General features: G+C 37.8%; 1 protein-coding gene across 18 annotated transcripts in view; it reads right to left on the bottom strand.

The window, feature by feature from the left end:
• The window catches only part of DENND4A (DENN domain containing 4A), a 128,273-nt gene that overhangs the window by 70,649 nt on the left and 42,779 nt on the right, over positions 1 to 14,845 (bottom strand). For all 18 annotated transcript variants that reach the window (XM_084978581.1, XM_084978564.1, XM_084978547.1 and 15 more), the window contains one exon: positions 10,284 to 10,533. In XM_084978581.1, the coding sequence (XP_084834707.1) occupies positions 10,284 to 10,533 (250 nt within the window). The remainder of the gene's footprint in view (positions 1 to 10,283; positions 10,534 to 14,845) is intronic.

Here is a 14,845-nt window from a genome sequence, read left to right on the forward strand (position 1 = left end):
TCTGGCCACTTCTCAGTCTCTCTTGTAGTATCCTCTCCTTTTCCTGATCATTAAATGTGGCGTCGTCTTGTCTTTACTTTCTCTACATGATCTTCTCTATTCAGTAACATGCTTTTAAATAATGGCTATTTCCCAAAGTTTCTAATTCCTAGTTCCAGCTAAAACTGAGATGGAGAAGACTGTGAGTAAAGCAGATTTGGGGGTAAAGAAAGGAGTTTTAGACAGAGTAAGTTTGAAACATCTATTGGACATCCAAGTGTAGAGTCAAATGGAGGTAAGGCAAGAAGTCTGAAATGGGTAAGTAACCTAAGGAACCTACCTCGACATGAGGTAGTGACAGATTTATTCATGAAGCACACTTCCGCATCTTCTTTTGGTTTCAACACAAATGTCACTTTATTAGACAGCCCTTTTTTCATCACCTTAGATGTATACCAAGCCTCTTTCTACAATACCCAGTCCTCCCTATCACCCTTATCTTAATTTTTCTTCATGTGTACCACCATTTGGCACACTGTATATTGATTATGTGCTTTCTACCACTAGAATGTAAGTTCCATGATGGGAAAGGCTTTTTTTTTTTTTTTTTTTTTTTGTCTTTTTGCTATTTCTTGGGCCGCTCCCACGGCATGTGGAGGTTCCCAGGCTAGGGGTCTAATCGGAGCTGTAGCTACTGGCCTACGCCAGAGCCACAGCAACGCGGGATCCGAGCCGCGTCTGCAACCTACACCACAGCTCACGGCAACGCTGGATCATTAACCCACTGAGCAAGGGCAGGGACCGAACCCGCAACCTCATGGTTCCTAGTCGGATTCGTTAACCACTGCGCCACGACGGGAACTCCGGGAAAGGCTTTTTGTTGTTGTTCACTGCTGTATCTGTAGCACCCAAAACAGTCCCTACTATGTAGAAATGCTTCATAAATATTTTCTAAAGGAATAAATGTGAGGGGATGTGTTTGTGCCTATGACAGAGAGTGCCTGCATGGACCAGTACATGAGGACAGATATGTAGCACAGAAAACAAATACATAAATAAACTTACTTAAGAAACTATTGTAACAAGCACCCATTTACTCACGACTTAGTTTTAACAGATATTAAAAATTTATCTTATTTGCTTCAGATGTTTCAATTTATAAAGAAACAAAAAATGACAGATTTAGCTAAAGCTTCATCTTCCATCCCTTTCTGTCCTCTGGAGCTAACTGCTAGCCTGAAGCTAGTACATTTTATTCATACGCATTTAAAACATTTCTACTACATAAATATACACATCTATATGTCATTGTTTTGCATGCTTTATAATTATATAAATGGTGATGTGCTGAATACATGCCTTTATGGCTTGCTTTCTCACTCATCAAAATGTTTTTGAGAATTAGCAAAGTTGACACAGATCTGCTTTCTTCATCAGAATGGCTGGAGAATATTCCATTAATGAAAGAAAAACAGTTTTTTAAAATCCATTTCCCTACTGAGGGACACTTAGGTTGTTTCCTCTGGGGGGAGGGAGGTGGCTGTTATGAACAATGATGCAATAGTTGACTCCTCACGTAGAAATTTTCCACTTTCTTAAACATTTTTAATATGTCTCCACAGATTATTATGTTAAATCATGCTTAGAATATTAAATTATGACCATTGTTCTATTGGGACTTTGGTTTTTATAAATGTTTTATTATTTTTGCATCAAAGAATGGATGTATAAAATTCAAGTGGGGAAGTTCCTGCTGTGGCTGAGTAAGTTAAAAACTCGATTAGTATCCATGAGGATGTAGGTATGAACCCTGGCTTCACTCAGTGGGTTGAGGATCTGGTGTTACTGCAAGCTCCAGCATAGGCTTCAGATTCAGCTTGGATCTGGCATTGGCTGTGGCATAGTTGGCAGCTGTAGCTCCAATATGAGCTCTAGCCTGGGTACATCCATATGCTGCAGGTATGGCCTTAAAAAAAAAAAAAAAAAAAGAAAGAAGAAAAAAAGAAAAAAAAAGAAATTCAAGTGGATACTACAAATATAAGCAAACTGGACTTTTAATTTATCTGGTGGGCAAAAAATTTATAAAGGGCCCTCTACTGCAACGTCCAAACTCCACTTCCCAATAAGTCAGATTTGTAAAGATAACAAAAACCTTCAATAACTTTCGTGATGAAAAAGGTTACCATGTGGATATGGTAGAAGCTGAAAGGAATATCCTAAAATAAAAAACAAGGACTTAGAGATAGAGTAAAAGTTATGAGGCTCTGGAAGAAAAGAGCCATGGTATCAAAACTGCAAGAGAATTTTCTAAATTCTTTCTTATACAAAGGTTTGGCAAAAGAGAAAGTAGAAAGAGCCACTGTTCTAAAAAATACTTTAGATGTTTAACCCATAAAATATCTATATTGTGGTTTACCATGGCAAAAAACACTCTCAGATTCCCTTTCTTCTGGATATATATATATTTTTCTTTTTCACTTTTGGCTGCCTCATTGGCACATGGAGCTCCTGGGCCAGGGATCAAATCCAAGCTACATTGCAGCTGTGGCAATGCTAGACCCTTTAACTCACTGTGCCAGCCAGGGATTGAACCCAAGGAACTCTCAGGTATATGATTTAACTACTTAGTTTGTTAATAATTCCACTTTTCTAAATAAACTTGGCAAATCAAATACTGACACTCTTGAAAGGTTGTAAAACAAAAGTCATTTGTATAGAGTATTTAAAAAAAATACTCTTGATGAATTAAAAACCCAGGAGACAGTCCCAAATTAGCCAAAAAGATTCACTGTGTGAATAAAAGCACCTGGACTAACTACACATTTTTCAGTTTTGAACCACATGACTACTCTTAAATACTCTTCCAGCTCTAAAATATTATTCTATTCTAAATGAATCAAAGTTCAAATCACTTAAGGCTTATGGTTCAAAATTTAAAAACTAGTAATTCTTGAAAGCTCTTTTCATAAGCTTCTAATGGGAGGTAGAGAAGTGGAAGAGTTTTTTGTTTTGTTTTGTTTTGTTTTGTTTTTTTAAAGCCAAAGCTGTAAGCTTGGTACAAAAATCATGTAGGAACTTGAGGAAAGACTCAACAAACATGTCCTCATGGCCACTAGATTAGTTTCTCTGTGTTTTGTTTTTTTCCTCCTGATTTAGAAAACTAGTAGATGCTTTCATTTGGGCTACCTAATTGCCCCCAAACAAGAATAAACTATAGTAACTATACTGCTGGGAATTATCAACACATCAACAATTTAATCCTAACCACTTCCTGATTCTTTTTTTTTTTTTTTTTTTGTCTTTTGTCTTTTTTTGTTGTTGTTGCTATTTCTTGGGCCGCTCCTGCGGCACATGGAGGTTCCCAGGCTAGGGGTTGAATCGGAGCTGTAGCCACCGGCCTACGCCAGAGCCACAGCAACTCGGGATCTGAGCCTCGTCTGCAACCTACACCACAGCTCACGGCAACGCCGGATCGTTAACCCACTGAGCAAGGGCAGGGATCGAACCCGCAACCTCATGGTTTCCTAGTCGGATTCGTTAACCACTGCGCCACAACGGGAACTCCCTGATTCTTTATATATACATTAGACAGATACGAAAAAAAGCTCCTGGCACTTCATGTCTATATTAGCTTTTCTGAAAGAAAATTCAATTGCATATCTACTTCAAAGATCTAAATTTGCTTTTACTACTTTATAGTCAATGGAAACAAAGGTCATTAATAGATATAAACCATAACCCATTGCTTTAAAAAAAAAAGTCTACCACAAAAATCAGGGAAGTCTCTCTATATTCAAGACTGATACTAGATTTAAGAATAAGAAAATAAGTGTTTAAGAGGTTTCTATATAAGAAAATAAGTGTTTAAGAGGTTTCTATTCCTATAATATTTCTTTAAAGAATTTAAGAGGCGCTTACCCACTGGGCAGAAATAAAATAAAATTTAGGAGTCCCCATCATGGGAAACATATCTGACTAGGAACCGTGAGGTTGAGGGTTCGATCCCTGGCTCAGTGGGTTAAGAATTCAGCCTTGCCATGAGCTGGGGTGTAGACTGCAGATGCAGCTCTGATCTGGCATTGCTGCGTCTGTGGCTGTGGCACAGGCCCAAGGTTGTAGCTCCAATTAGACCCCTAGCCTGGGAGCCTCCATATGCCATGGGTGTGGCCCTAAAAAGCAAAAAAAAAAAAAAAAAAAAAGGAAAAAAGAAATTTAAAAAGCTCTCCCTTGCTATATGTCAATTATATCTCAATAAAACTGAAAAAGAAAAACTCTTTCCCCGTCATTAAATACACATAAAAGGGACTGATTAAGCAGAGTTAACTAAAGGAGTAATTAAAAATAGCTAACATTTACCTGTCACTTATTATGTGCCAGGCACTATCCTAAGTTCTTCACAAATATTAATTCATTTAATCTTCACAAAAAGCCTGTGAAATAAAATACTATTTTATCCTTGGTTCATGAGTGAGAAAACTGAGACACAGAGACCAAGAACCTGTCCAAGACATGCATCTGGAATTCAAATCCAGCAGTTTAGTTGGAATCCTTTCTGTTCACACTGTTACACTGCCTCTTTATTCTTCCAGCAGAGAATTAAAGCTCTCACAACACTGGGACCAAAACTTCAGGGTAAAGAAAAATAGAAACTCATGGCTCTGGTTTTGGTTTCAATGTAACGAGTCTACTTTGGACACTTTGATTAATTAATAAAACTGAGAAATGGTTCTAACGACACCATTAATTCACTTTGAATCCAAAACCAACAAATCCCAGAAAACCAATGGAAAATTCACCAATGGGAAAACACCAAGTATCTGTGAGCCTGAAGAGTCTTGCTAAAATACCAAACCAAATCTGGTTAAGCTGGACATTATATTATGGAAGAGTTAAACTCTTCTCGCTGTCACCACCAGCAGCACACAAGGCCTATAAAACTTATCTGCTACCATGATCTTCTTCCTCCACCATGATCTCTCCATTGTCACACATCATCACCAAATCAAAATGCAAGGATGGCAGAAAAAAATAGTGCATTTTGTATAGAATGGCTGTTAACAAGAAATAGCCAGGAGGGGGTCACATAGCTACCAAAAAATGTTTAGGATACAAATGAAATACTGTTGATATCTTTTTTCTGAATCACTTATTAAACATTTTAAACAAATACTGCTACTACCTTAAACTGCAGATTTTTCTAAAAGAAAATTTGGAATTGAAAGATGCTTGTAGACAATAAGCTAATACATACATAGCGCTTTCTATGTACGGGGACATGATTCTAAATTCATTTAATCATGACTGTAACTTATAAGATGGATGCTATAATCACTCTCATTTTACAATTATGAAAATGAGGCACAGAGAGGTTACATTACTTGCCCAAGGTCACAGAGTCGACAAGTGTCAGAAATGAGATTCATATCCATATACTCTGCCTCCAGAATCTGCACTCTGAACTGCTCAGCTATACTGATCTTAACCACTACACAATAAAAAAAATCTATTTTACTATTTTTTGAGGGGGTTAAAAACATTTCCAGGCTCCCACGATTTGTTCTATATCCAGTCACATGGCAAAAAACTCAAGTTCTTTTTTCTTGTAGCTTTATCTAAAGCTTCAGTATTTCCTGTGTTATTAGCTTAAGAGAGGATAAATAATAGTTTTAAAAAACAACTTCCTATGAAAACTTAATAAGCGATAAGATGTGTGTAAATTTTTTAGATCTTAGCAAAGTGTTAATTACGTAGTTATAACAGGACAATGTATGTATCTGCCCTAGGATCACTAAAAAATTAAATTTGAAAATTTATGATTTGCTAATCCAATGGCTGACAAAATTTTATTTAAGAAAAATGAATGCTTTCATACTTTATTGGTAGGAATATCAATCGGTTAAAATTTTCTGGGATAAAATTCTTTAAACAGACACGTTGCAGGAGTTTCCATGGTGGCACAGTGGAAATGAATCCAACTAGGAACCATGAGGTAGAGGGTTCGATCACTGGCCTTGCTCAGTGGGTTAAAGATCTGGCCCTGCCGTGAGCTGAGGTGTAGGTCACAGATGCGGCTCGGATCTGGTATTCCGGTAGCTCTGGCGTAGGCTGGTGGCTAAAGCTCCAATTAGACCCCTAGCCTGGGAACCTCCATGTGCCATGGGTGTGGCCCTAAAAAATAAAAAAAAAAAAATAAAAAAAGAAACTCCAGTATATATTATAAGGAAATAATTAATCAATGAAGTAAGTGTTTAGGGGTTTTGTTCTGGAGTTCTGTAGTCTGGGTTTGAATCTTGGTTCAATGTTTATTGAAGTTATAACCTTGGACAAGTAACAACCACTTTAATTCTCAAATTTCCTTCTCTATAAAATGAAGAAAAATGATCACTCAGGGTAGTGGTGAGGATTAACTGATTTAATGGATGTGAAATACTTGGCTGCTGTCACAATTTTTTCAGAGTAATCTATAAACACTTCTCAAAATGTATACCATACCCATCAATTATACTTAAAATTATTTATTCTTCTACAAACACTGCAATAAATATACAAAAAAAGAAACACAAGATTGATCAAAGCAGCATTATCAGTAATGAGAAAAATGGAAATAACTTGAATTCATCATTCTTCATTTGTATTTTCTGGAATATTATACAATTGTTAAAAGAACTCACTAGAGTATTATTTTAACTGATAAAAATGGATAGTGAAAAAAACTTATATCAGAATATTTTGAAATTTCAAATTTTTGAAAAATAAAGGATGAACTTATCCATGTTAAATATACTCCACAGGAGTTCCCGTAGTGGCTCAGTGGTTAACAAATCTGACTGGGAACCATGAGGTGGCAGGTTTGATCCCGGGCCTTGCTCAGTGGGTTAAGGATCTGACGTTGCCGTGAGCTGTGGTGTAGGTCACAGACGCAGCTCGGATCCTGAGTTGCTGTGGCTGTGGTGTAGGCTGGTGGCTACAGCTCTGATTTGATCCGTAGCCTGGGAACTTCCATATGCCGCGGGAGCGGCCCAAGAAAATGGCAAAAAGACCAAAAAAAAAAAAAAATATATATATATATATATATACATATATATATATACTCCACATATAGGCACATAAAAGGGCCTGGAAGGACACAAGCCAAATTGTTAATTGTTAATTCTGACACAGAATCACAAAAGATGGAAGTAGGAATAAGAACTTTCACTCTTTTTTTTTGTTTTGTTTTTTGTCTTTTGTCTTTTGCCTGTTGTTGTTGTTGTTGTTGCTATTTCTTGGGCCGCTCCTGCGGCACATGGAGGTTCCCAGGCTAGGGGTTGAATCGGAGCTGTAGCCACCGGCCTACGCCAGAGCCACAGCAACTCGGGATCTGAGCCACGTCTGCAACCTACACCACAGCTCACGGCAACGCCGGATCGTTAACCCACTGAGCAAGGGCAGGGACCGAACCCGCAACCTCATGGTTCCTAGTCGGATTCGTTAACCACTGCACCATGACGGGAACTCCCCAGAACTTTCACTCTTTACTTCACAGATCTACAATTTGCTCCCCTCTCAATTTTTTTTAGGGGGGTTACACATTTCTTTTTAAAATTTGAAACAGCAATAAAAGAAAAAAGGTAATTATAATTACACATCATGCACAGCCTTAAGGCTTCTGGAAGGACTTTGCTAAGAGTGAGACGGGAAGCCATTAAGGCTTTTAAGCAGAGGAGTGATATGATCTAAATTATGTTTTAAAAGTTATCTTTCTTGGGGAGTTCCTGCTGTGGCATAATGGGATCAGCAGCATCTCTGGAGTGCTGGGACGCATGTTCGATCCCCTGGCTGGCAAAGAGGGTTAAGGATTAAGGACCCAACACTGCCACAGCTGGGCTGTAAATTGTGGCTCAGATCTGATCCCTGGACCAAGAACTCCATATGCCACAAGACAGCAAAAAAAAAAAAAAAAAAAAAAAAAAAAAGAAAGGTATCCTTCTTGGAGTTCCCTTGTGGTGCAACACATTACAGATCTGGTGTTGTCATGGCAGTGGCTTAGGTGGCTGCTGTGGGACATGGGTTTGATCCCTGGCCTGGGAACTTCTGCATGCTGTGGGTACAGCCAAAAAAACAAACAAAAAAAAAAGTATCCCCCTTGCTGCTATGTGAAGAATAGATTTCAGGAAGCAGAGATCAATTAGACCAGGGATCTGGCAAACTATGGCCAGCATTTGAGCCAAGCCCTGTTTCATACAACTGAGTTTTGATTGGTTCTTACACTTTAAATTTTTTTTTTTTGTCTTTTTAGCTATTTCTTGGGCCGCTCCCTCAGCATATGGAGGTTCCCAGGCTAGGGGTCTAATAGGAGCTGTAGCCGCTGGCCTACGCCAGAGCCACAGCAATGCGGGATCCAAGCCGCGTCTGCAACCTACACCACAGCTCACAGCAACACCAGACAACACCAGATCGTTAACCCACTGAGCAAGGGCAGGGACTGAAACCGAAACCTCATGGTTCCTAGTTGGATTCATTAACCACTGCACCACGACAGGAACTCCTAAAATGTTTTTTTTAAAACAGAAGATGAATTTGCGACAAAGACTGTATATGACTTGCAAAAGCTAAGTGATTATTTAGCCCTTTATACAAAAGTTTGCCTAACGCCTGAATTAGGAGACCACTGCAATAATTCTGTTAAGAGATGATTATGGCTTGGATCAAGGTTGCAGCAAATGGAGAGAGATGTGCTCAAGTTCACAATACAGTATGAAATTAAAGTCAATAGAATTTACAAAAGAATTGAATGAGAGGTAGAAGATAAATGTTAAGGGTTAGTCCGAGGATTTTTGGTCTGAGTAACTAGAAGAGTGGAATTTCCTTTTACTAGAAGAGGAAGACTAGGGGGATAAGTAGATTTGGAGAGGGACACCAGTTCAGTCTTGGACATGTTAAATTTGAGATGACCTATTTGATAAGATATCCAAGAAGAGGTAACAAATCAAAAAGGTCCAGGCTGGACACAGAAATCTACAAGTCATCCAAAAATAGCCTCTATTTAAATGATTAAATCATCAAGGAAGTGAGTTCTGATTATAAAGATAAGTGGTCTAAGGACTGAACCCCGGGGCACTCTGCGGTATAGAGGTTAGGGAATTGGGAAAGAATTAGCAAAGGCAAAAGGGAATGACTAGTGAGTTAGGAGGACAAAGCAAGAGAGTACAGAAGATAGAGACTACATCTTCTCTTCCTGCCACTGCTCAAGAAGGAAGAAGTGATCATCTATGTCGAAATGTACTGAAAAATAAGACGAAGAGTTGATCATGGGATTCAATAAGAGCAGTCTTAGTGTAATGATGGAGATATAAGCCTAACTGGAGAAAGTCAAAGTGAGGAAGGAGACAGAATACAGTCAACTTCTTTGAGATGTTGTATTGGAAAGAACAATCAAAGGGGGAATAGTGAGGTGGGCTATAAAAGTTAAGAAGCTTTGTAAAGATAAGTATTATAACATCTTTTGAATGGGGGAGGAAATAATCTACTGGAGAGTGAAAATCTAATGATTCACAAAAAAAGTAGGGAGAATTTCTGATGCCATGTCCTCAAATTGGTGAGCAAATGGGATGTAGCACACAGTGGAAGGGTTCCCCTTGACTAGTACATTACTTTTGAAGTGGGAAAATTATTATTATTATTATCATTATTTGCTTTTTAGGGCCACACCCATGGTATAAGAAAGTTCCCAGGCTAGAGGTACAATTGGAGTTATAGCTGCTGGCCTACACCACAGCCACAGGAATGTGGGATCTGAGCCTGGTCTGCAACCTACACCACAGCTCATGGCAATGCCAGATTCTTTTTTTTTTTTTTTGTCCTTTTACCTTTTCTAGGGCCGCTCCCTCGGCATATGGAGGTTCCCAGGCTAGGGGTTCAATCCGAGCTGAGTCTGCAACCTACACCACAGCTCACAGCAACGCTGGATCCTTAACCCACTGAGCAAGGCCAGGGACCAAACCCACAACCTCGTGGTTCCTAGTTGGATTCGTTAACCATTGCGCCACGATGGGAACTCTGGCAATGCCGGATTCTTAACCCACTGAGCCAGGCCAGGGGTTGAACATGCAACCTCATGGTTCCTAGTCAGATTCTTTTCCACTGTGCCATGATGAGAACTTCAGAAAATTACTTTTTAAAGTAAAAAAAAAAAAGAAGAAGAAGAAGAATAAAGTTTTTTGCACAGCTCTTTTTTGAAAGTACAACGAAATTACTTTAGATTTATTTTAAATTATGCTCTTTTCATCGGTGGCTAATTTTATCAGTGCAAAAGAATCACTTACCATACTGTTATTGAGATTCTTGTCAACTTTGCAGAATGTGTGTGGTGGACTTTCTCCTTTACTGGGTATAATAATACATATGTCTGTAACAGCCAACGTATTCTGAGTCATGTTTTCAGAGGCTCTTCGGTAAGTGATATAAATTCTTTGTGATGACGTACTGCCGCTAATATTTGCAGGGCGTCCATAGGGAGTACTCTGAATAATTTCACACCCCTGTTTCAATCTTTCTTTCCAGTCATATAAAACCCTAAAAAATAAATAAATTAGTACACAATTACAAAGCTTCCTCAAATATGAAGGGTAATATTGTTAGGAATCATAAGCTGATCCTTAAATGTAGCAGACATTCCAATGGTACAGGGAAATTATTATTATTATTATTTGCTTTTTAGGGCTGCACCCATGGTATATGAAAGGGAGTTTGAATTGCAATCCCATATAAGATTAAAGAATAACTGTTTTCCCTAAAAAAATTAATAAAGTAGGGAAAATTCAGATTAACCTCTGTCTTTACTGACATAAACCACAGCATGGCAATTCTGTGTAAAGGCACTTGTTTTAGCATTCCATTTAGATGGTCAGACTGACAGGTAAGTGTATGTATGTACATATGTCTAAAACCAAGCATTATCTTTAGAAAAAGCAACATTGTATATTGACCGGAGTTAAAATTTTTACAAAAAGCTCTTTGGCATACAGTATAAAACCTGCTTGCATACTTTTATCTCCAATACTTCCTTTAGGTTTAAGAGAGAGTTTTGGGCCTTCAAAAGAGAAAATGACCTCAATCTATCTTTAATCAAAAGAATAAGTGAACATTTCCCCTTCATCCTTTATGGTAAAATTATAGGTTTTTAATAAAGGGCAGGCCAGGCATTCATTCCTTAAGTTTTGTAGATACTATTACTGAAAGTACTTGGGAACACAAAGAACATCACGCTTAAGTAATATTAGTTTATTCCCTCACAGAATTCACTAATTTTTACTTTAATGCTAAGTCCATGGCATTAGACAAAAAACTTCTTTTAAGCCCTACTGTTATGCACCAGGGTTCTTGGATTCCTTAATCAACAGAAATTGATAAGAGGCCAGAAAAGAAATTCAGGCAAGGCTTTACTGGCACTCATGCTGCAACATGAGAGAGCAAAAACAAGTAACAGGTTCTCATTCTTGTTTCCAGCCAGAGGGTAAGCTGTTCCCTTAAATGGGGTGAGGGCTGGGCTGATGTGATGCGTTGGGCTGGAGGTGGTCAGCTCACCCTCTCGGTGGTGCTGTATCAGAATCATACACAGTGCCCTGCTTTTTCTCCCCCAGACACCTCAGAAGTGGCAGTTGGTTTTTCGGTCTTTTTGTATCTTGCTGTTCATAATTTGCCCCAACTGTACAAACGTACGCATTTATTTTTAGTCCCTTATAGTTTCTTTGTATTTTGTTGCTCAAGGAGACAAGGAGATGTCTGTCCAGGTGCAAGCACTGCAGCAAAGGGTCCCAGGTTCCAGCCTGTCCCAATACTATATTAAATCTGTTTCTGTGGTTGCTAGAAAAATTATTATTAACAGGCAAAAGGCAATGTTCCTGAGATCAATCTGTATTCCTTTTTATACAGTCCCATTACACAAATAAAATTTAGTGCCAGAAATCGGTCAAATTATTTCTTCCTAACATGATTTTTAATTTCCCTTTTGTCTTGGCTGTTAGCAAACTTAAACATTTTTTTTCTTGCAACATTCTATTTTGAAAAATTAGAGCAAAGTTTGATGCTTAATCATAGCATCTAGTATATTCCAGTGTTAGCCTAATTACTGCTCTTTCTTTTGATCTTGCTTTTCTTTTATTTTTTTTTAAGGCCAAACCTGTGGCATATGGAAGTCTCAGGCCAGGAGTTGAATTGGAGCTCCAGCTGCTGGCTTACACAACTGCCAGAGCAATGCAGGATCCAAGCTGCAGCTTGAGGCAACCTGGATACTTAACCCACTGAGTTAGGCCAGGGATCAAACCCACATACTCATGGATACTAGTCAGGTTCTTAACCTGCTGAGCCACAATGGAAATTTCTGTCATGTTTTTTTTTTCTTTCTTAATCTTAAAAAAAAGGCATTGTAACAGAGAAGTTAGGCATATCTGAATTCAAATCCCTACCACTGTTACCATCTGTTACTATTGTAGTCAGTTACTTACTTCTCTCTTACACTACTTAGCTGTTGAATTTAAAAATCCAGGAGCTCTCTTGTGGTACAGCGGGTTAACGACCTAGTGCAGTCACTGCTGTGGCATGGGTTTGATCCATGACCCAGAACTTTCACATGCTATAGGCATGGCCAAAAAAAAAAAAAAAAATCTAACTCACATGATCTTGGCAGAACTAGATGAGATTACAAGTAGGGTCTCCAAAATAATGCCTGGCACACAAATGATCCATTGAAAACAAGAAAACAAAAATACAGTACACAGAACAACAAACAACCATTTACACCCCAAATTATTAAAAGATATAGATTATAAGTATATTTGATATAATAAGCTACCTATTTTCTTTAATAAGGGATTATTATGCTGGTGTATACATTACTTGCATTACTATTTTTGATTTTTATATTACTGAGTAACTTTTCTTATCTATTTAAACTATACGCTTTTTAAAAGCAAGAATGATGTCATATTCTCCACAATGAGGATAGCCATAAGAGTGGTTAATTTAGTCATTCCAGTTCAAGTCCTTTCCTACTGGAGAATCCTTCCTGTGCTTGGAAAATTCCTCACCTCTAATCTAGGCAACTGTAACAAGCTAACAAGAATCTGCAACATTCCCTTCATTTTATCTGCAAGTTAGAATTCTGACAGTCATCAGTGATCATAAGGAGCAACTTAACCTAACCTTTTAAAAATAAGATCCAACAGCTGGCTTATTTTCCCAAGCCATTTACTAAATATGCAAACTTCATATAAAACAATACAGTAGCTGTTCTGAAACCCATTTAAAATTGCTGCAATTAGTTCATGAATTATCACACAATAAAGACTGAGCTTAATATAACTTTTTTTTTTTTTTTTTTTTTTTTTTTTTTTTTTTTTTTTTTGTCTTTTTGCTATTTCTTTGGGCCGCTCCCGCGGCATATGGAGGTTCCCAGGCTAGGGGTCCAATCGGAGCTGTAGCCACCGGCCTACACCAGAGCCACAGCAACGCGGGATCCGAGCCGCGTCTGCAACCTACACCACAGCTCGCGGCAACGCCGGATCGTTAACCCACTGAGCAAGCGCAGGGATCGAACCCGCAACCTCATGGTTCCTAGTCGGATTCGTTAACCACTGCGCCACGACGGGAACTCCAATATAACTTTTTGACATCAAAATTAGATAACAGAATTTTAAAAGTAGAAGAAAGTTCAAGAGCTCTTCCAATATCTCCTCTTAGGCATGAATAAACATGACTATCCATTTTCAGATTTAATATATTAGAAGATGGAACTTTTACAGCCTTTCTTCTGATATTAGCAGCAACACTGATAACTTATTTACAAAATATTTTAAGTTAAGCCCATCCCCTTTTGCAACAGAGCCACGGAAACAAGAAGGCTAATCTGCATTCTCTATAAACCCTTCATCTATAATGAAGACATTATAAAAGCTACTCCTTGGCTTTTTAGGGAGAATCTCCTGTATAAATAAATATACATGTGTGTATATATATTTTTTTTACATTTATGCATTCCTGTTTTATAGATTTTTTTTTTAGATCTTTGCAGAAATTGACAAGGTGATCCTAAAATTAAATGGAAATCCAAAGGACCCAAAATAACAAAAATAATTTTGAAAATGATTAACAAAGTTGGAAGACTCACACTTCCTACTTTCCCAGTGTTTTTCCCACTGTAAAAACTTACTACAAAGCTACAGTAACCAAAACTGTAGTACAACTAGAAGACACACAGAGAGAACTGAAATAGAATTACAGAAATAAACCTGAGTATCTATAGCTAATTAATTTTTGAGAATGGGGAAAGAATATTCTAATCAACAGATGGTTCTGGAACAACTGGATAGCCAGATGTAAAAGAGTTAGGCTGGACACTCTCCTCAACCATCTAAAAAAATTAACTTAAAGTGGATCAAAAACCTAAATGTAAAGGTTGAAACTATAAAACTCTTAGACAAAAACTTAGTGAATATCTTCATGACTCTGGATTAGTAAATGCCCTCTTAGATATAATACCAAAACACAAACAACAAAAGAAAAAAAACACATAAATAAGATTTCATAAAAAAAAAAAATCTTAGCTCCAAAGGATACCATAAAGTGAAAAGAAAACTTACAGAATGGGAGAAAATATCTGTAAATCATATATCTGATAAGGAACTTGTAGGGAGAATTTGTAAAGAACCCTCAAGGCTCAATAATAAATAATAAAAAGACAGCCCAATTAAAAAATGAGTAAAGGATTCTGAAAAGACATTTTCCCAAAGATATACAGATTGCTAATAAGCACATGAAAAGATGCTCAACCAAGAGGTGAATGCAAATCAAGACCACAGTAAGATACCACTCCACTCCTACTAGGGCA

Source organism: Sus scrofa, chromosome 1, assembly GCF_054392235.1.
Source record: "Sus scrofa isolate SSC_HxYL_T2T_F1_AM1 chromosome 1, Sscrofa_HxYL_maternal_Yorkshire_Landrace_v2.0, whole genome shotgun sequence".
Taxonomy (NCBI): Eukaryota; Metazoa; Chordata; class Mammalia; order Artiodactyla; family Suidae; genus Sus; species Sus scrofa.